This window comes from Gymnoscopelus microlampas (genome assembly GCF_963454915.1).
Source record: "Gymnoscopelus microlampas genome assembly, contig: SCAFFOLD_38, whole genome shotgun sequence".
NCBI lineage: Eukaryota > Metazoa > Chordata > Actinopteri > Myctophiformes > Myctophidae > Gymnoscopelus > Gymnoscopelus microlampas.
In genome coordinates, this window is record NW_028155792.1 from 293,798 (window position 1) to 315,494 (window position 21,697).

The window sequence follows — 21,697 nt, forward strand, 5'->3', positions numbered from 1 at the left end:
GTTGGTCCGCCTCAAAAGAGCCATCAAACACCAACCGGCGTGCACAATCAGCCTCCGGGTAGAAAACAGGGGTGCAAGGTGTTGGTGGCCCTCCGTACAACAGCGAGTAGTAACTCTGCTCTTCCAACTCGTCAAACCGGGCGTCTTCACAGTATTCGCCAATGCACGCCATGTTGAAAAGCTATGTCGTCTGCTTCTCTAAACAACCTCAAGTCTCTCATATATAGCATTAAAAAAAGGGGGGTGGAGCTAAAACATGCCGGATCAAACAGGGTCAAACCGGTATATAGCATTAAAAAAAAAAAAAAAGAGGGCGGAGCTAAAGCATGCCGGATCAAACAGGGTCAAACCGGTTCTAGTTTGAACCATCCCTTTCTAGGTCTTCATCCACCTCAGTCTTTGCAGGATGCAACGAGAACGGGGTGGATCCGCGAGGTGCGCCAGAATCCCTACGGCTCTCAAAACTTATACGACGCCTTTTCTTAGGAGGAGGAGACTCCATCTCCCCATCAATGTTTATTTCGATATCACCCAGATTACCCTCCGTGAACCTTTTCTCTAACAAGGCCATTTTCCGGACTCTCTCTCTTTGATTAGTAAAGTAAACGTCAAGTTCCTTCATTAACTGTCGCACAATCCATATATCATCGAGATGGAAGGATAGATGGGCGGGGAAACTCTTCTCTTTCTCCATAACAGTCATAGGCATCCCCGCTGAGTCACCTTCCTTCCTGAATCTCACCAGGAGCCATGCCAGGGATCTGGAACAATCTACCAGGAAACTTGCTTCACGATGCCCTCGGGAAGGCGCTTTGACATCCACCGGCACCATCTCAGAAGGTAGGTAGCCATCCTTGTATGTCATTCTCTCACCTTGCAGGTAATCACAGAACTCCAAGATCGCCTTCTTCAGACCATCAAACTCTGAGGCATACACACGCAGCTCCAACGTATTCTCATCGAAGACACTTCCATCTTTTTCCAACGTTTTCAAAGTAACCCAGGGACATCTGTGATAGAAGCTCATGTAATAGCATATCAGCCTGCGTGACTTGGCCAACTGCCAAATCTTCTTCTCTCCATCACGGTAGATCAACCCGGTAGACGTCATCTTTTTTTAATTATTTAAAAAAATATTAATCTTCTTTTCTTTTTTTAAATTATTATTTTAGTCTTTCAAAGCCTTTCACACCTTTTCAGACATGTGAGTATAACACTGCCAGACCCCCTCCTATTTAAAGAAACCCATCATGAGGGGAGGGGCTTGAAAGAGGCGGAGCTTTATTTTAATTGGCCCCCTAGTTACCGCTTAAATTTAGAAATTAAAAAAGCGGGAAAAACCGTTGACCTATTTTTTCATTATTGATAACAAAAAAAGCGGGAAAAACCGTTGACCTAATTCTTAGAGATTGCCTAACAACGACTGTACTCGTTCACGCTTGCATCTGTCGAACACTGATTCGATGTGCTCTAAGACTTCTACAAACTTCGACAAGTCATCAAAGTTCAAAGCCATCTGTATTGGAAAAAACATCTCTTTCTCCACAGCGTTTCTAGGCTTGGGTCCACGTCCATACATTTTGTTTGTATCTCGGCATATACGGATCAGGAACCATGATAAGCCTCGACTGCCGTCAATCAGGTATGAACTAACACCATCACCACATTCACCGTCGATGGAGTTCATTAGACCACCAGGACGGCTTGCAGTCATGTAATGTATAAAGCTCCGACAACCATTATAAAACAATCCGTAGCTTTTCTCATCAATTTCAATCTGACGAAGGTCTGTCAACGGACGCTTCTCCTTAAATTGCACCGTAAAGATAGTAACCTTACAACGCTTCCCTTCATTGAAGCGGACACCGATTTCATCAGCTATAGGACTGCTGTGAGACAGAATCCATCTACGTTCTGCAGCCTCTAAATTCATTTTCTTACATGAAGACATTTTTTCCACCTATACCACAAGAGGTAGCTATCTTTATATACACCCGATAGGACACACCCTCCTTAGTGACGTTGGTTGATATTACATAATACAGATACATATTACACAAGTCGTTAAATGTATAATAATTATATATATTTTATTATATATATATATATAATGTTTTTTTTAATACCGATTTATTCATACTGATAACGATCTAATATTAATTTGATATCAAACCTCGATTAAAATGACTGATAACGATCTAATATCAATTTGATATCGTTTGATATGTCAAATCAATCAAAAAAGTTTGACGAGCGATTAAAAAGTGACAGAAGGGGCATCCTTATCTCTCTCTCACATCCACTAGTCATAAGAACTACACATCCACTAGTCATAAGAACTACACATCCTGAAAAATGTCACTGCCCACCAGCTGCTCAAAGCCCTGGAAGATATCAAAGTGGGTGCATCCACACATATACGTCAAGTTGTCGTACGGAAGTCGGAAGTCCCATCCACTCCCATGTTATAGGAAAAGCCGGACCGGAACTTCCGTTTTTTTTTAACTTGACATGGGAGTGGATGGGACTTCCGTACGACAACTTGACGTACATGTGTGGATGCACCCAGTAACGGCCGGAAATGTCCAGAAGTGCTGCATGGGCTTGTGACAACTAGCGTCACCTCGTGGCATGTGTCTGGACGCACCTATCCACACGTTTCCTAGGGCGTTGTGGGCATCACTTCCTGTCCATTTGATCAGGCATCAGGGATGGGGCGGCCATAGCTGAATGGTTAGTGAACCCGCCTAGGGAGCCAGAGGCCCTGGTTGCCCCAGGTTCGATTCCAGGCCAGGTCAGCATGTGTGTCGATGAAATGAAATTTGTCCCTGAGCAAGACTCTTAACCCCTAATTGCTCACAGGTTCTCATTGGAAACAAGACCGCAAGGACTTTCATGAACGACCTGTTAAAAGGAATTATCCTTATCCTTATCAAATGGACAGGAAGTGATGCCCACAACGCCTTAGGAAACGTGTGGATAGGGTGAGAGGAAATGAGCGGATACAGTAGGCGGGCTTTAGACCGGATGTGAGCACTGAACAGGAAATAGAAGCACATTGAAACATACAGTATAGTCAGAAACAGTCAGAAACCTAGAGCAGATCTACAAGCTCACAGCGGGTCGCTGTGCAACGCGTTGTGAGCTTGTAGATCTGCTATTTTCAAATAGCCAAATTACACAAAAAGGGCTTGGTTAAGACGTGACGTGGTTAAGGTGCGTTTTGTAATAATAATGTAACTATAAAAGTAACTAAAGCTTTCAAATAATTGTAGTAAAAGTACTTTATATACTTTCTACTTAATTACCACATAAGACCTGTAAATAAAACATATAAAATAGGTCTTTGATGGAGATGAATTATAATGAGGTATTGATATAGTTTTGTTGTGATGTAACTGACAGACATGATATGCTTTGATAAATGACATCCTAAAACATAAAGAATAAAAATAACATCATTATTGAGACAGAATATGGTCACTGTCAGGCAGAAACCTTGTATCTCCATTATTGGCCTCGGTCAAGCATCTCGGTCAAGATGGCGGCGGCGCCGACGCAAGGCTGCAGCTGTGCACGCTCTAGGATATGCAGTCTCTTTAGTCTTTTTAGCGTCTTTATTCTTTCTTTTAACCTCACACACATAGTCCTCTGTACACGCACATACGATAGACACACACTTTTAGCGATCAGATCAGCGACGGCTCTCCACTCACCAGAGTCTCACAGGACAGACCCCCCATACGGCTTCACAGCAGGGGAGGCTCCCTGGTCTACCGGTGTGTTAACAGTACCACCCAGACGGCGTCGGAGAAGACAACAGAGGGGAAGGTACCGAGGTAGACGCGCTGGGATCCTGGTCCGGGCGAGGAACCGGGCGGGCAGGCTCCCTTTGCCATCGATCCTGCTCGCTAACGTCCAATCATTGGATAATAAAATCACGGAGCTGCGGGCGAGGATTAAGTTCCAAGGAGAGGTGCAAAACACCGCAATTGTGTGTCTCACCGAGACCTGGCTGGACGCTGGGGTTCCCGACACGGCGATAGAGCTAACCGGCTACTCCCACTTCCGGGTAGACAGGTCAGTGGAACTGACCGGCAAGGTACAAGGAGGGGGCGTGTGTGTATACGTCAGGGACACCTGGTGCTCTGATGTGAAGATCACTGGCTCCCTCTGCTGTCCAGACGTGGAATTTGTTATGGTTCAACTCAGACCATTCTGGCTGCCTAGAGAAATCAGTGCAGTGAACTTTATTGGCGTCTACATCCATCCAAAGGCCCATATAGACACTGCACTGACAGAGCTCTACAAGATCATCAGCGAAAGGGAAACTGCTCATCCAGAATCTGTCTTTGTGGTGGCTGGAGACTTCAACAGAGCAAATCTCAAGAAAGTTCTCCCCAAATTCCACCAGCATATAACCTGCAACACCAGAGGTGACAAAATTCTGGACCACTGCTATTCCACCTTCCCAGGCGCCTACAAGTCCCTCCTCCGCCCCCCTTTTGGGAAGTCTGACCATAACGCCATTCAGCTTCTGCCCATCTACAAGCAGAGGCTGAAACGTGAGCCGATCATTAAAAAGGAGGTCCGGATATGGTCGGAGCAATCAGACCCTATGCTACAGGACTGTTTTGACCACACGGACTGGGAGATGTTTCGGGACGCTGCTGAGAACAACGTCAACAACTTCTCAGATACAGTTATGTGTTATATCAGTATGTGCATAGATGACATTGTTCCCAAAAAATCTGTCCGAATCTACCCTAATGAGAAGCCATGGATCAACAGCGAGGTCCGTGCCGCTCTCCACGCACGCAACGTTGCCTTCAGATCTGGTGATCTTGGGGACACTAGGGCAGTGCTCCAGAAAACCATCAGGAGAGCCAAGAAGGAGTACGCAGCCAAGCTGGAGGACCAATTTGAGAGCGGGGACGTGAGAACAACATGGCAGGGGCTTTGGACCATTACAGACTTTAGAGGGAGATCCAGATCTGCAGAGAGTCCCTCTGCCTCCCTCCCTGGCGAGTTAAATAACTTCTATGCTCGTTTTGAGACGGACCCAGGAAGCAGCAACCTGCCACTGACTGCATTACCCACAGAGGCCAGCCCTTTGACCATCCTAGAGGCTGACGTACGCAGAGCCTTCCAGCGGGTGAACCCCCGCAAAGCCGCCGGCCCCGATGGCATTCCAGGCCGCGTACTGAAGGTGTGTGCAGCCCAGTTGGCGGGTGTGTTCACGGACATCTTTAACCTCTCCCTCTCCCAATCTGTGGTCCCCTCTGGTTTCAAATCAGCCATCGTGGTCCCGGTTCCAAAGCGCTCAAAGGTAGCCTCCCTGAATGACTGGAGACCGGTGGCCCTTACTCCTATTGTGAGTAAGTGCCTTGAGAGTCTGGTGAGGGACTATATCTGCTCTGTGCTGCCCGACACATTGGACCCATGGCAATTTGCATATCGTCGAAACAGATCAACAGACGACGCAGTTGCCCTGGCTCTCCATTCTGCACTCACCCACCTGGACAAGGGGAAGAACAGATACGTTCGGATGCTATTTGTGGATTACAGCTCGGCTTTTAACACCATCGTCCCCACCAGACTGGATACTAAACTCAAGGACCTGGGCCTGCACTCGTCCATGTGCAGTTGGATACTGGACTTCCTATCGGGCCGACGTCAGGTGGTGAGAATGGGCAACATTACATCAGACCCCTTGACCCTCAACACAGGAGCCCCCCAGGGCTGTGTGCTGAGCCCTCTCCTCTACTCTCTGTATACATTCGACTGCGCAGCCACACACAGCTCAAATGTCATCATCAAGTATGCAGATGACACGACTGTCATGGGCCTGATCGACAATAATGACGAGATGGCCTACAGAGCAGAGGTCAGAGCACTGACAGAGTGGTGCCAGGAGAACAATCTGGCTCTCAATGCCGATAAGACCAAGGAGATCATCGTGGATTTCAGAAGGCAGGAGAGAGAGCATGCACCCATCTGCATCAATGGTGTGGCAGTGGAACAAGTTGAGGACTTCAAGTTCCTCGGAATAAACATTTCGAGGGACCTCAAGTGGGCCACACATACCACGCAGGTGGTGAAAAAGGCCCAACAACGGTTGTACTGCCTCCGGCGTTTGAAGAAATTCCGAGTAAGCCCCCGTATCCTCAGGGCGTTCTACACCAGCACCATTGAAAGCATCCTGATGAGCGGCACCACTGCCTGGTTCGGAAACTGTACCACAGCCGAACGCAAGGCACTACAGAGAGTGGTGCGAACGGCACAGCGGATCGTGGGCGGTGAGCTTCCCCCTCTCCAGGCCATACACGAAAAAAGATGTGTGGCTAAGGCTGGAAGCATCATCAAGGACACTTTCCATCCCAGCCACGGTTTGTTCAAGCCGCTGCGACACCCACGGCCAGGCAAGCGATGGAGGAGCATCGGTAGCAGCACCACCAGACTCTTGAACAGCTTTTATCCATCAGTAATTAGGCTGTTGAATGAGAACTAAACTTGCGGACACTGTGCACTGAGCTCACTGAACTGTGTGTTCATGTAGATATGAACTATATTTTAATTACAGACACATTTTTGTTTTTCCTTAACTTATTACGTACATTAAGCCACTCTCTCAAATGCACTTTACTGTACTTCTACCTCTCCTATCTTTTAACTGCATTAATGGGCTTGTACAATTAAGAATTTCACCCATATTACCTGTAATGTGATGTGACAATAAAGTTTGATTCTGATTCTGATTCTGATTCTTAAACTGTAAATTAATGTCCTGCTTCATCATACAAGTGTGTCACACTCAAAGTAGTGAAAATAGCAGATCTACAAGCTCACAACGCACCAGGAAGAAACACACTTTGAGCTTGTAGATCGGCTATTTTCACCATTAAAAACGTTTTTATAATGATAATTAAAAAGGAACAGTTTTGGACACACATGATGTTTCCACCTGACAGAGACGATGTTATGTTTAAAAGCAGCTTAAATTCAGAATGTTCATTTCCAGAGACATTGAATAATAATGTGATTTATTTCAGGAACAGTCAAAGTGTCTTTGTTTACAAAGAAATGCTGTTCAGTCACACATTCATATGTAAGGTTTTTATGACCACAATTCATATCAATGTGTTTATTCCTTGTTCAAACTATGAAAGACATTCAGTTTTATTAAATCCTTCTGTCTTTTAAAAAAAATCAATGATTTGTCACATAAAACTGTAATTGTCTCCACCAGGCCGAAAGGCGAGAGAGTATGTTTTGCACCCTGTCCGTCCGTCCTTCCATGTGCGTGTGTCATTCTGTCTGTGGACCGTTGGCACTGTTGGCCTGATGGCAGTGAAACAGTGCACACACACTCCCTGGATGCCAGAGCAGAACCTCTGCCCCACATTTTTCACATGGGCCTGTTATAGCGCCACCAGGAGGCCGCTTTTTGCAAAACACATTTTTGACAGTCCTCCTACAGGATTTGTCCAAAAATCCCTAAAAAAAAATCCCACAGCCGAACGCAAGGCACTACAGAGAGTGGTGCGAACGGCACAGCGGATCGTGGGCGGTGAGCTTCCCCCTCTCCAGGCCATACACGAAAAAAGATGTGTGGCTAAGGCTGGAAGCATCATCAAGGACACTTTCCATCCCAGCCACGGTTTGTTCAAGCCGCTGCGACACCCACGGCCAGGCAAGCGATGGAGGAGCATCGGTAGCAGCACCACCAGACTCTTGAACAGCTTTTATCCATCAGTAATTAGGCTGTTGAATGAGAACTAAACTTGCGGACACTGTGCACTGAGCTCACTGAACTGTGTGTTCATGTAGATATGAACTATATTTTAATTACAGACACATTTTTGTTTTTCCTTAACTTATTACGTACATTAAGCCACTCTCTCAAATGCACTTTACTGTACTTCTACCTCTCCTATCTTTTAACTGCATTAATGGGCTTGTACAATTAAGAATTTCACCCATATTACCTGTAATGTGATGTGACAATAAAGTTTGATTCTGATTCTGATTCTGATTCTTAAACTGTAAATTAATGTCCTGCTTCATCATACAAGTGTGTCACACTCAAAGTAGTGAAAATAGCAGATCTACAAGCTCACAACGCACCAGGAAGAAACGCACTTTGAGCTTGTAGATCGGCTATTTTCACCATTAAAAACGTTTTTATAATGATAATTAAAAAGGAACAGTTTTGGACACACATGATGTTTCCACCTGACAGAGACGATGTTATGTTTAAAAGCAGCTTAAATTCAGAATGTTCATTTCCAGAGACATTGAATAATAATGTGATTTATTTCAGGAACAGTCAAAGTGTCTTTGTTTACAAAGAAATGCTGTTCAGTCACACATTCATATGTAAGGTTTTTATGACCACAATTCATATCAATGTGTTTATTCCTTGTTCAAACTATGAAAGACATTCAGTTTTATTAAATCCTTCTGTCTTTTAAAAAAAATCAATGATTTGTCACATAAAACTGTAATTGTCTCCACCAGGCCGAAAGGCGAGAGAGTATGTTTTGCACCCTGTCCGTCCGTCCTTCCATGTGCGTGTGTCATTCTGTCTGTGGACCGTTGGCACTGTTGGCCTGATGGCAGTGAAACAGTGCACACACACTCCCTGGATGCCAGAGCAGAACCTCTGCCCCACATTTTTCACATGGGCCTGTTATAGCGCCACCAGGAGGCCGCTTTTTGCAAAACACATTTTTGACAGTCCTCCTACAGGATTTGTCCAAAAATCCCTCAAATCAGTACACAGTTTCTTTCAAATTTTTCATATTCCATCCTGATTGGCTAAGAATGGCTTTCAAAGTTTGCAGGATTGCTCCGTTTTGAACAAAATGCCTCAAACACAGCATGCAACTTCCGTGACATTCAGCACGCACATTCCCACTAGGCTGAGGAAGAAATGCCACTTGAAATGTTTCAAATCAGCCTCATGATGGCGCTATAACAGGCTGATTTGTGTTTTTACCTAGAACTGCATCGATCTGTGTAAAACTTTGTGGGCCCTATTTTCACCAGTGCCTTACCCTTACCCACCAACTTCTTTACCATTTGTTACTATTTAAAAAAAAACATTTTCAAATAGTTCAACTAGCCGATCTACATCGACACGTTGTGAGCTTGTAGATCGGCTATTTGAACTATTTGAAAATGTTATTAAAAATATTAAAAATTGGCAAAGAAGTTTAGGAATAATGGGTATAATGGGCCCCGTATGCACACTCCCTAGAGACCAAGGAAAAACCTTTTGCCCTGCATTTTTCTCATCTGCCTTTTATAGCGCCACCATTATGTAAAACCGACATAGGAGGTCGACAAATGTAAAACATTTTTTTTATATTAAGCCTTCGGATTTTAACCAAGTTTCACATAAATCGATTTTTCATATTCCATCCTCATTGGCTAAGATTGACATCTAAAGTTTGCAGTAGTAGCCCGTATTGAACAATTGACTTTGGCTGAACCCGTTTGTTTCATCTTAGACCTGTGGAGCAGCATTGTCTGACCGTCTGACAGGCATCTGGACACATGTATCCACTCCTAAATGTATCTAACACACTGATAAATAATCTGTGTGAAAATATAACATTTTATAAACTCATTTAAACAAACTGCTCTAACAGTCATTCATATAAGATTGAAGATCTGGCTGCACTGGCTATTTAAAAATAGCAGATCTACAAGCTCACTACGCATCGCATTGCGACGCGTTGTGAGCTTGTAGATCTGCTATTTTCAAAATATACGAGCGTTTATGCAGAGCATTTTTGGGACTGGCGCGGCCCGCCGCTGTTATCTTTTCATGGACAGTGAGGTCTCCATACTTACAGTAGTGTGTCCAATGGAGTTATGTACAACCTGGATTAAGCATAAGAACCCCACGCTCCAAACCTGTGCCCAGCGCAGGTGATTCTTCACGCTGTGGATTTATTTGGGCCACCGGGAGATCGGACATTTAACCCTCCTAACACACACCAGCCTTCATGCATTAATTTTTATGCATTCATTCATCACTCCATAAACGATGGATTGTGTGTGTGTGTGTGTGTGTGTGTGTGTGTGTGTGTGTGTGTGTGTGTGTGTGTGTGTGTGTGTGTGTCGACGTGTGTGTGTGTGTGTGTGTGTGTGTGTGTGTGTGTGTGTGTGTGTGTCGACAACAGAGAGAGGGCCTGTTAGTAGTATTTAAATGGCGGTCGGTTTCAGCTGTGGCATTTATCAAAGCTCCGACCAAATGTACGCTACGATTGGCTGTAAGGAGGATCCTTTGATAAATCTCACTTGGACGTTGGCGTACAGGGCCATTTTAAAGTGAAAAATACGCCGTTTTTTTACACTCCATTGTTATATGAGGGCCATTATCTCTATAGTCAAGTGATCAAGACGGTTCCATCCTATTTTTAGCGGCGCTAGCCGCTCTATACCTAAAGGTATAGAGCGGATATTAGCCCTCTATACCTGGCTTTTGCGTCAACGTTCTGATTGGTCAGGTCCGTCAACGTTCTGATTGGTCAGGCTCGCCAAGGTTCTGATTGGTCAGGTCCGTCAACGTTCTGATTGGTCAGGCTCGCCAAGGTTCTGATTGGTCAGGTCCGTCAACGTTCTGATTGGTCAGGTCCGTCAACGTTCTGATTGGTCAGGTCCGTCAACGTTCTGATTGGTCACTATTCATGACATCGGCGATGGTCCTGCTCTATACCTGGCTTTTCCGTCAAGGTTCTGATTGGTCAGGCCCGTCAAGGTTCTGATTGGTCAGGCCCGTCAAGGTTCTGATTTGTCAGGCAAGGGGACTATTCATGACATCACTATGATGTCAAGGTTTATTTTTTATTTCCTCATGTTTCTTTTTGTATATATTTTTATTTTCTCATGTTTTTTTTGTATATATTTTTATTTTCTCATGCTTTTCCCCCTTCCTTTTTTGTATGTATTTTTAACGGCGATGGTCCTGCTCTATACCTGGCTTTTCCGTCAACGCTCTGATTGGTCAGGCCCGTCAACGTTCTGATTGGTCAGGCAAGGGAACTATTCATGACATCAATATTATATCATGAATACAAAATTAGATGGTTTATATAAACTGTAAAAGTCCGGAACATAAACACTCTGGGTACGGCTTATAAATTGTATAGATTATTTCATAACACATACATATCTTTCTGGTACCACATTTATACACACGCACACACAAAGTTTATTTTTTAGGTACCCACTCTATCAGCTATGACAGATCAGTTTTTGCCACTTACCTTGGAATGCATTTGGTGATTCGCTTCCAATGGCACTATTTAGTGCCACTGGAAGCCTTGAAATAAATTTACAGATATTTAATATTGTTTCTCTAGTAGAAACACATATCTATGACAAAATATATCAAAGGCGCCGCTACCTTCACACAGGTGTGATTTTTCATATTCCATCCTGATTGGCGAATTCCGAACATTGCTGGCCCACAATAACCTACCTGACCTGACGGAGACCTGTGCTCCGAGGAGCACTTTTTCTAGTTGTCATTTATTTTTCTCTCCCTGAGAGTGTGTAACATTGGATAGAATAATAAGTGTATTATTCCACTCAGAGTAAGTAACAGAGATGATTTTATCATACATTAATATGATTTTATCATACAGGTTGTTTATCTGCTGTTCCTCCAGTCCACCTCATTAATACAACACACAATGGCCGACCAGACACCTTCAGCTTCACCTTCACCTTCACCTTCAGCTTCACCTTCACCTTCAGCTTCAGCTTCACCTTCAGCTCCACCTTCAGCGTCACACACCCAGGTAGGCTACATGCTTTATATTGTTTATTCTTTATTCACAGACTTAACATAATCTTATAATTATAGCTGTGTGGATTTGAGTGAAGTGGTTTCAAAGCTTAAATAAGTTTCCAAAAATGGTGTAGTAAATTATTATTAATAATAATAATAATAATAATAATAATAATAATAATAATAATAAAATAGAATTATTACAATGTCACTGTAGGTCACAGAGAGATGAAATTATTTAAGCACATCCACTGATGTGTGACAAACGTGTCTCACTTCAGTCTGTCACTCTATAATAAATCAACTCTATAAAATATATAAAATAAATATATATTTGTCAATGGGCTTAATCGTTCATGTTAATAACAGAGCCTTTGCGTCATTGTCTTCGCCAGGCCGAAAGGCACCCTGTCCGTCCGTCCTTCCGTGTGTGAGTGTGTGTGTGTGTCATTCTGTCTGTGAACAGCTAATCTCCGGCACCGTTGGCTTGATCGCAGTGAAACTGGGCGCACACACTCCCTGGATGCCAATTCAGAACCTCAGCCCCAAATTTCTCACATGGTCCTGTTATAGCGCCACCAGGAGGCCAATTTGTGCTAAATATTTTTTTGTTTACTGTACTCCAACAGATTTTGTCCAAAAATCCCACAAATCGGTACATAGTATCTCTATAGTCATTCAACTAAACGGGTCTTTCAGATGTTTCATATTCCATCCTGATTGGCTAATATTGGCTTCCAAAGTTTGCAGGAGTGCTCCGTTTTGAACAAATTGCCTCAAATCATGAACCCTGTGTCCGATTGCAGTGGCACGCACATTCGCAGTACATTGAAGAACAAATGCCACCCTTTCAAAATTGCCCTGCCCTGTATATAACATTTTATACATGTTTCTAATAATTCCGAACATTGCTGGCCCACAATAACCTACCTGAACTGGTGGAGACCTGTGCTCCGACCAGCACTTTTTCTAGTTATGCTTTAATTAATTGAAAGGGTTATTAAATGTATTTATTTTGTCAAAGGGCTTAAATCGTTCATGTCAATAACAGAGCCCTAAAAGTCCTACTGGTATTTGAGAGATTTGTCGATTTAGCAAGGTACTGGTGCCTACACTTTAAACAAGGCTCAAATAAATGTTATATTGATAAGAAACGTGTAGTTATTACCCACCCATTCCCACCCCCCCACGCCAAACCCAAGCGCCAAATGTCCTTCAGAAACATTAAAAATATCAACCAAGACTCAATAACACTGGACCTTCAACATCTCTCCGCTGCAAACTTCCCTTCAGCAAGTGAAGCAGTGGACTTTTATAATAAATCCCTGACCGGCCTCCTGGATCGCCACGCCCCAATAAAAAACAAATCTGTCACCTTTTTACGCACAGCCCCCTGGTACACCTGTGAGCTGCGGAAAATTAAGACAGCTGGGCGCATCCTAGAGCGGCGTCTCAAAGCCACGGGACTCACAGTGCACAAACTGGCCTACAAAGACCACCAGAAGGCCTACTCTAAAGCCCTTAGAGACGCACGAGCTCAATTCTACTCCAATTTAATTAACAATACCCCCGGCAACTCCAAGCAGCTTTTTTCCACCATTAATCAGTTTCTCAAACCGCAATCCTCCACTCACTCAGCATTCACAGAGGAACAATGCAATAACTTCATCTCCTTCTTCACTACTAAAGTGAACACCATCCGCTCCCAGCTCTCCGGACACTCCACATCTCCAGTTTCCCCTGCCCCCCCGCATGGGATCTCTCACCCTCTTCGCTGTTTCTCCACCACCACGCAGCAAGAGGTCGTGGACATCATCAAAAGGATGAAACCCTCCACCTGTGCCCTGGACCCCTTCCCCACAGCCCTAGTAAAGCTCAACATATGTGCCATAAGTCCCCTAATAACTAAAACAATAAACCTCTCACTCCAGTCTGGCCTTGTTCCCTCTGCATTGAAGACTGCCATCATCACACCCCTGCTTAAAAAACCCTCATTAGATCCCGACAACCTAGCCAATTACAGACCCATTTCCAATCTCCCCTTTCTCTCCAAAATTTTGGAGAAAGTGGTGGCAGCACAACTACAGGACCACCTCAACATAAATGGCATTGCTGAAAAATTTCAATCTGGTTTCCGTGCAGCCCACAGCACGGAAACAGCTCTCGTCAGAGTCACAAACGACTTACTGATGGCAGCGGATGCAGGCTCCCCATCACTCCTCATCCTGCTTGATTTGACTGCAGCATTTGACACTGTTCACCACGACATCCTCCTCAACCGCCTTCACTCCATTGGTCTCTCTGACTCTGCTTTAACCTGGTTTCACTCCTACCTCTCTGACAGAACCGAGTGCGTATCCCTGGGAGGAAAAAAATCCCGGACACACCCTGTCACCTGCGGTGTCCCCCAGGGATCCGTACTCGGCCCCACACTCTTCACTCTCTACATGCTCCCCCTCGGCCACATCATCAGTCAGCATGGCATCTCGTTCCACTGCTATGCAGACGACACTCAACTGTACCTCAAGATTGACCCACTCCTCCGCAAACCAGCCACCACCATCTCCGTCACCCCCCCTGCAGACCTGCCGGCACCATCTCCTTCATCCACACTGACCACCTGCCTGGAGGAGATAAAGGCGTGGATGAACCGCAATTTCCTTCAGTTAAACAGCTCCAAGACTGAAGCCATCTTAATCGGCACCCCCCACCAGATCAAATCATGCCCCATAACCAGCATCTCATTCTCCGGTCAAAATCTCCCCCTCTCATCCACAGTCACCAACCTGGGTGTGAAAATGGACCCGCACCTCAACTTCGAGGCACACATTAAACACCTCTGTAAAACGTCCTTTTTTCACCTCAGGAACATCTCCACACTCCGCTCCACACTCACCCTGCCAGATGCTGAGAAACTCGTCCACGCCTTTATCTCCTCCAGGCTGGATTACTGCAATGCACTACTCATCGGGATCCCTAGCAAGAGCCTCCAAAGGCTCCAATACATCCAAAACAGCGCTGCTAGGGTCCTGATGAGAGTGCGAAAATATGACCATATCACACCCATCCTCCGCTCACTTCACTGGCTCCCCATCTCCTTCAGGACCGAATACAAGATTTCCCTTCTCACCCATCAGTGCATTTACGGCAACGCCCCCCCCTACCTCAAAGAACTCCTCACCCCAAAACCTGCCACACGAAGCCTCCGCTCCAACAACACCAACCTTCTCGTTGTGCCTGACACCAACCTCCGCACCATGGGCGACCGGGCCTTCTGCCACACAGCCCCTTGTCTGTGGAATGCCCTCCCAGACCACCTGAGAGCGCCACAGTCCACTGATGCTTTTAAAAATGGACTGAAAACCTACCTTTTAAAAAAAGCATTTTTCTAACTTTTCACTGACTTGATTGTTTTTCGTATGAGTTTTAAATTCTAAATGTTGGCCCTCTTAGTTTAACCTGGTTGGGTCTTTTAAAATTGTTTTGTTGCCTATGCTGCTTTTATGCTCTGCTTTTAATCTGTAGCACTCTGAGATTCGTGAGAATGTAAAGTGCGTTATAAATAAAATTGTATTATTTAAAAAAATGTATTATTACTACAGTATATGAAATCTAACAGTGGACATAAAAGGTAGTGGGTTTATTTTTGAAAAGCACTGCTGTAGCCAATAGCATATTGATTGATTGATTGAAAACTGTATTAACAGTTTGCTAAAAAAGCACAGAAAGTACAGTTCTATACAAAGGAATGCTAAAAGGATTTAACCCTAGAAAGCACTATGTCTTGTTTCCATTGGGTCCTGTGTATTCAATCATCAATACAATACATTATGTTGTTTAATAGCGCTCACTCTGTCGTTATATGATTAAAATAACATGAATTGTTACAACAGGATGCTGATGATGGCTCCACTTCAGAAAAAAGTGATAAAGAAAAGGGTGAGTTTTTTTCTGTTCTTGTTACAGTTCAATGCTTAAATGAATAAGTAAGTTGTTAGCTGGTGCTACATTTTGTTTGCCTAGGTGTACATCCTCAATATCATATCGTAAAACTATAAATGTACCAGTTGTTACATTACTATTTATGTGGGGATGTACAGATGAGAGCTTTATTTACCATTCATATAATGACATTATTTTCTGTGACATATTTATCTCAACCATTCTCTTTTTTCCTCTTGCAAGCAGCACAGTTTGTGACGCAGAACAGGGCAAAGTTGATTCAAGACGCCTCCACAGTCATGGCTATAGTAGACAGTCTAGGAACCACCATGGTTCATCGTGAGAAGTATCAAAGTATTCTAGCTGAGAAGACACCTATCGACCAAATGAGGATGCTGTATACATCGGTGCTAGATCAAGGGGCAACAGTCGTCAGAGCAGCATTTTATGATGCCCTCAAACAACACCAACCCCACCAGTTGAAGAGCGTTGGTAAGACCAGATGTATTACATTACTATATTTTATGTTATTTTTTGGTTTTAGGTATCACTTTAATGTAAAAGAAAAATGGCCGGGACACACATCAACCTCAATCTAATTTATAGCAGCAGTGCCATAGAGTGAATATATGTCAAAGCCCAATCAATAGCGTTGCCATTGCACGTTTCTGTAAACCATGGATGAATTTCATCCAGATGCTGCAGACAGGTCTGCTGTCAGCAGCAGGTTTGTCACCCAGGCACGTACGCCAAGACTGACTGTTTAACAAGCTGGTGTGAGTCAGGAGAAGGTAGTACAATGGCAGAACAAAGAGCCAGACGGCCGGGAATTAAGTTTAGACGTGTGTTCAATACAAACGGATGTCCAAAAACGTGTCCGTTGAGTTCATAACAAAATGATGTATTCTCTGTAGTTGTCTGTCACTTCTTCACACACACATGATTACATTACATTACAGTCATTTAGTAAACACTTTTATCCATAGAGACTTACAATAAGTGCATTCAACATAGGTAGGCAAGAAAACTACTAATCACCAGAAGTATTAAGTGCATTCTCTTCTAAAACAAGCAATTAAGAGTATACCTAGCGCTAATAGTCCATGAGCCAGACAAGATTTCATTATCGAAAGAGTGGGCAAAACCAAACCTATATTAAATTGTTCATAGGGTCAATACGAGTAAATAAATATATGATAACCTCTCCACAGGAGCAGCTTTTTCATGGTTATCACACATTTTGTTATTTTCCCCATACGTACATGACAGGTGAAAAAATGACAACATTTTAAAAAGAGTTATCATAATGAAACTTCCTGAGTTGATTACTTACATGAAGACAATGATTTATCGTATTACAAGTTTTCTGAAATTGTATATTTAAATATGCAAATTAGGCATTTAGTCCATGAGCCAGAGCCCCAAAATTGAGCCAGATATTGAATATTCCCTCGTTAAAAACCTTTGACTCCAACATCTTAACAAAATGAAATAAATAATGCCTAATTTGCATATGTAAATATACAATTTCAGAAAACTTGTAATACGATAAATCATTGTCTTCATGTAAGTAATCAACTCAGGAAGTTTCATTATGATAACTCTTTTTTAAATGTTGTCATTTTTTCACCTGTCATGTACGTATGGGGAAAATAACAAAATGTGTGATAACCATGAAAAAGCTGCTCCTGTGGAGAGGTTATCATATATTTATTTACTCGTATTGACCCTATAAACAATCTAATATAGGTTTGGTTTTGCCCACTCTTTCGATAATCATTGCTCAATTTTGGGGCTCTGGCTCATGGACTAAAAGTAAAAGTGCAATATATCAGCTACCTACTGTCTTAAACAATGATGATGCAAGATAAACAGTCAAACGCAGGGGATACAGATCACCAGCCCTATGAATATCATTCTATCTACATAATGACAATAGATGAATTGTATGAATGTCATCGTATCTACATAATGACAATATATTAATTATATGAATATCATTCTATCTACATAATAACAATAGTATCTGAACTTCCATCATAAGACTCAGCTAACAATGATGCTGATGGTCAGTTCTGAAAGAATATGTGCAGAATACGTTTCTGTTTTACTGATTATATTTTTAAACAAACATACTGTTATACAGTGATTGATTGGTTTAACTGTTAACACTCTAAAGAGCAGTTATGACTTATTTATTCACATGTTTAATATGATAGAGAGCAATAAGAACGTATAATATTAAATTCTGGGGAAAACATTTGATATTTGGTGTAAAGGGACAAACAGGAGGGGGGCTAGAATAGACCCCTGTACATAAGGTTAAAAGTATAGGGTTTGGAGGTTAAAAGTTGTTAAAAGAAGATGTAAACAAGAGGGGGGGGGGGGGGGGGGGGGTCAGTGTCAAGGACACTTAGACAGTAACAGCCACTGCCGCCCCAATTAAAATGATGTAGTGATAAAATATCTCATATCACAAATACAATACAGGCTGGTGTTTAATTCCAAATCATTTTAATTTACATTCTGATATAGTGATTCATAATAAAACAAACATTGAACAACCTTACACTTAAAAGTGTTGATTAAATATGGTCAATATTTAATCTGACATCAAATGGAGGACTCTTCAGTGGCACTTTTAACATACAAATTACATACAGCTCTCATGTTTGGACCACATAGACCATGTGTAACACCTGGGTTTTGAACCCGGTCTTCCGTGTGGGAAGGGACACTAAAGCCAAACATCCTAAACACTAGCCGAAGAGGGTTAGGGTTAGCCTAACTGCTAACCACTAGCCTATGAGGGAATCCCTCCTTGGCCCTGGGAGATATTATGTTTTTGGTCTTTAGGCAGAGGCTCTAAACCACTCTGCTACACATAAACTTACTGATGCCCTCTGTACTTTGGTCATTTAGAAGCTGTGTCTCAACAACAATTCAAGATCAATCTGAAGGAGAAGTTTAACGTGTTACTTGAGTGGATCACAAAACAAAAAGGGAAAAAAACCCTTCTGAATGAGATCTTCACAGAGCTCTACATCACAGAGGAAAGGAGTGAAGAGGTCAATGATGAACATGAGGTCAGCCAGATTGAAACAGCATCCAGGAAACCAGCCAGACCAGAAACACCAATCAAATTTGAAGACATCTTTGAGCCTTCACCTGGAGAAGATGAACCAAGAACAGTGATGACAAAGGGAGTGGCTGGCATTGGTAAAACAGTAATGACACAGAAGTACGCTCTGGATTGGGCAGAAGACAAAGCCAACCAAGATGTCAAGTTCATATTTCCATTCACTTTCCGACAGCTGAACTTGGTGAAGGGAGAGAAGTTCAGCTTGGTGGGACTTCTTCACCATTATTTTGGTCAAATCAAGGAAAAAGAAATCTGCAGCTCAAAAGGGTCTGGAGTTGTGTTCATCTTTGATGGATTAGATGAAAGTCGGCTTTCTCTCGACTTCAAGAACACTGTGAAATGGACTGATCCCACAAAGCCAACCACAGTGGACGTGTTGCTGAGAAACCTCATCACGGGAAACCTGCTTCCCTCTGCTCGCATCTGGATAACTACACGACCTGCAGCAGCCATTCAGATCCCTTCTGTGCATGTTGACAGGATGACAGAGGTGAGAGGATTCACAGACCCCCAGAAGGAGGAGTACTTCAGGAAGAGATTCAGCGATGAGAACAAAGCCACAACAGTCATCTCACACATCCAGACATCACGATGCCTCTACATCATGTGTCACATACCAGTCTTCTGTTGGATCATTGCTGGAGTTCTGGAGAACATGTTGAGAAATGAGGCGAAAGTAAAACTTCCTAAGACCCTGACTGCGATGTTCATCCACTTCATGGTGGTTCAGTCCGAACAGAAGAATACCAAGTATCACGACAGTCAGAGTCAAGCTCAGGCACATTCTGACCAGACTACAAAGAATAGTCAGGCCATTCGGTCCATGGGGAAACTGGCTTTTGAACAGCTGGAAAAGGGCAACTTGATCTTCTATGAAAAAGATCTGACTGAGTGTGGAATTGATATTATAGATGCAGCAGTGTACTCAGGAGTGTTCACACAGATCTTTAAAGAGGAGCATGGATTGTATGAAGACATTGTGTTCTGCTTTGTCCATCTGAGTGTTCAGGAGTTTCTGGCTGCTCTTTATGTCTTTCTGTCATTCATGGACACTGGTGTCAACCTACTGTCACAATCCTTCAAGTGGTCTAAGCTCGTTACAAGCAAGGACACATACTTCTACCAGAGTGCTGTAGACAAGGCCTTACAGAGTCCAAATGGACACCTGGACTTGTTCCTCCGTTTTCTGCTGGGCCTCTCATTGGACACCAACCAGCAGCTCTTACAAAGACTGCTTCCTTTGAAGACACAAAACATGTCGCAGACCAATAAGGAGACAATTGAGTACATCAAGAAAAAGATCAGGAAGAATCCATCTCAAGAGAAAATCATCAACCTGTTCCACTGTCTGAATGAGCTGAAGGATCATTCTCTAGAGAAGGAGATTCAACAGTACTTGAACTCAGGAAGTCTCTCCACAGCCAAACCCTCTCCTGCTCAGTGGTCAGCTCTGGTCTTCATCTTGCTGTCATCAGACAAGGAGCTGGACTTGTTTGACCTGAAGAAATACTGTGCTTCAGAGAAGGCTCTCCTGAGGCTGCTGCCAGTGGTTAAAGCCTCAAACAGAGCTCTGTAGGTGAACTTATAACTGGATACATTTGTATTTTATGTCATATTATTTTACAGGCAGGGAAATAAAAACATTTCTTACAATCACTATTGTTTCTTCAGGCTGAGCGGCTGTAACCTCACAGAGAGATGTTGTGAGGAGTTGTCATCAGTTCTCAGCTCCAGCTCCTCTAATGTGACAGAACTGGATCTAAGCAATAATTATCTGCACGATTCCGGAGTAAAGAAGCTCTCAATTGGACTGGGGAGTCCACACTGTAAACTGAAGAAACTCAGGTCAGTATTTCTGAACCTTTTAAACAGAAGAACATTCATACCATGTTTTATATACACAGTTTACCTGATTAATTTATTTATATTTGATTAGAAGGAGACAGGCTGTGGAATGCAAATATCAGAGGAAATGTAAATCTCTCAAACACTTTTATTAAACTTTAGAGGTCTTTTCAGGTTATTATATTATTATTATTATTATTAATTATTATATTTCAAGAAATCCGAGCCAGATGTGTTTTGTAGATCTCATAACATAGGAGTGGAAAGAAGTGAATCCTTTTTGGATGATGTCACATCCGTCCATTCCTTCTCTCGCAGTCAAGGGATCATTCATAGGTTGCGGAAGAGTGCCCTCTAGCGTAATTGCTAAGATTAGTACTCTAAAAACATTGCCATCAGTCTGTCAGTCTAGACAGACAGACAGACAGACAGACAGACAGACAGACAGACAGACAGAAACGTATCAAGCTTTAGAACCAAGACTACAATACGATAACAACGTTACATTACAACAAATGCTTCCTGAGAATGAAATTGTGAATCTTACTGGTAGGCCTAGAAGTCAAGTTGTGTCATTTGCCGTTGGTGAATAGTTTAAAACAAATGAATTCCTCCCCACACATATTTCTGTGTTGTCACTGATGTTGTATCCTACTGACTCAACTGCCTGTGAGGAGCCCCCACCGGGAAGACGTAAGGGCCTTCGTCCTACTTCTCCCGCCCAACACCCCCCGCTGACAGGTGCCACCTCAACCCGTAGGAGTACGTTCAATGACCAATATCACCCTCCCCCCCCGGCTTCCGTATGGGAAGGTAATCCCTCCTGGACGCTATTGGTGGAATGTCTAGGCTGAAGTTTTGTTGTGATGCCAATTACCAATTCCCCCATGTAGCCCCCCCTCCCTGACCACTGCTGATTGGTCTTGGGTATTAGATGAGTCATCTAGCTTGGTGTCTCCCCC

General features: G+C 43.3%; 1 protein-coding gene across 1 annotated transcript in view; it reads left to right on the forward strand.

Moving 5' to 3' along the window:
* The window catches only part of LOC311041257 (protein NLRC3-like), a 151,664-nt gene that overhangs the window by 108,916 nt on the left and 21,051 nt on the right, over positions 1 to 21,697 (forward strand). The window contains exon 11 of the mRNA XM_084086160.1: positions 20,562 to 20,735. Coding sequence (XP_083942286.1) covers positions 20,562 to 20,735 — 174 coding nt within the window. The remainder of the gene's footprint in view (positions 1 to 20,561; positions 20,736 to 21,697) is intronic.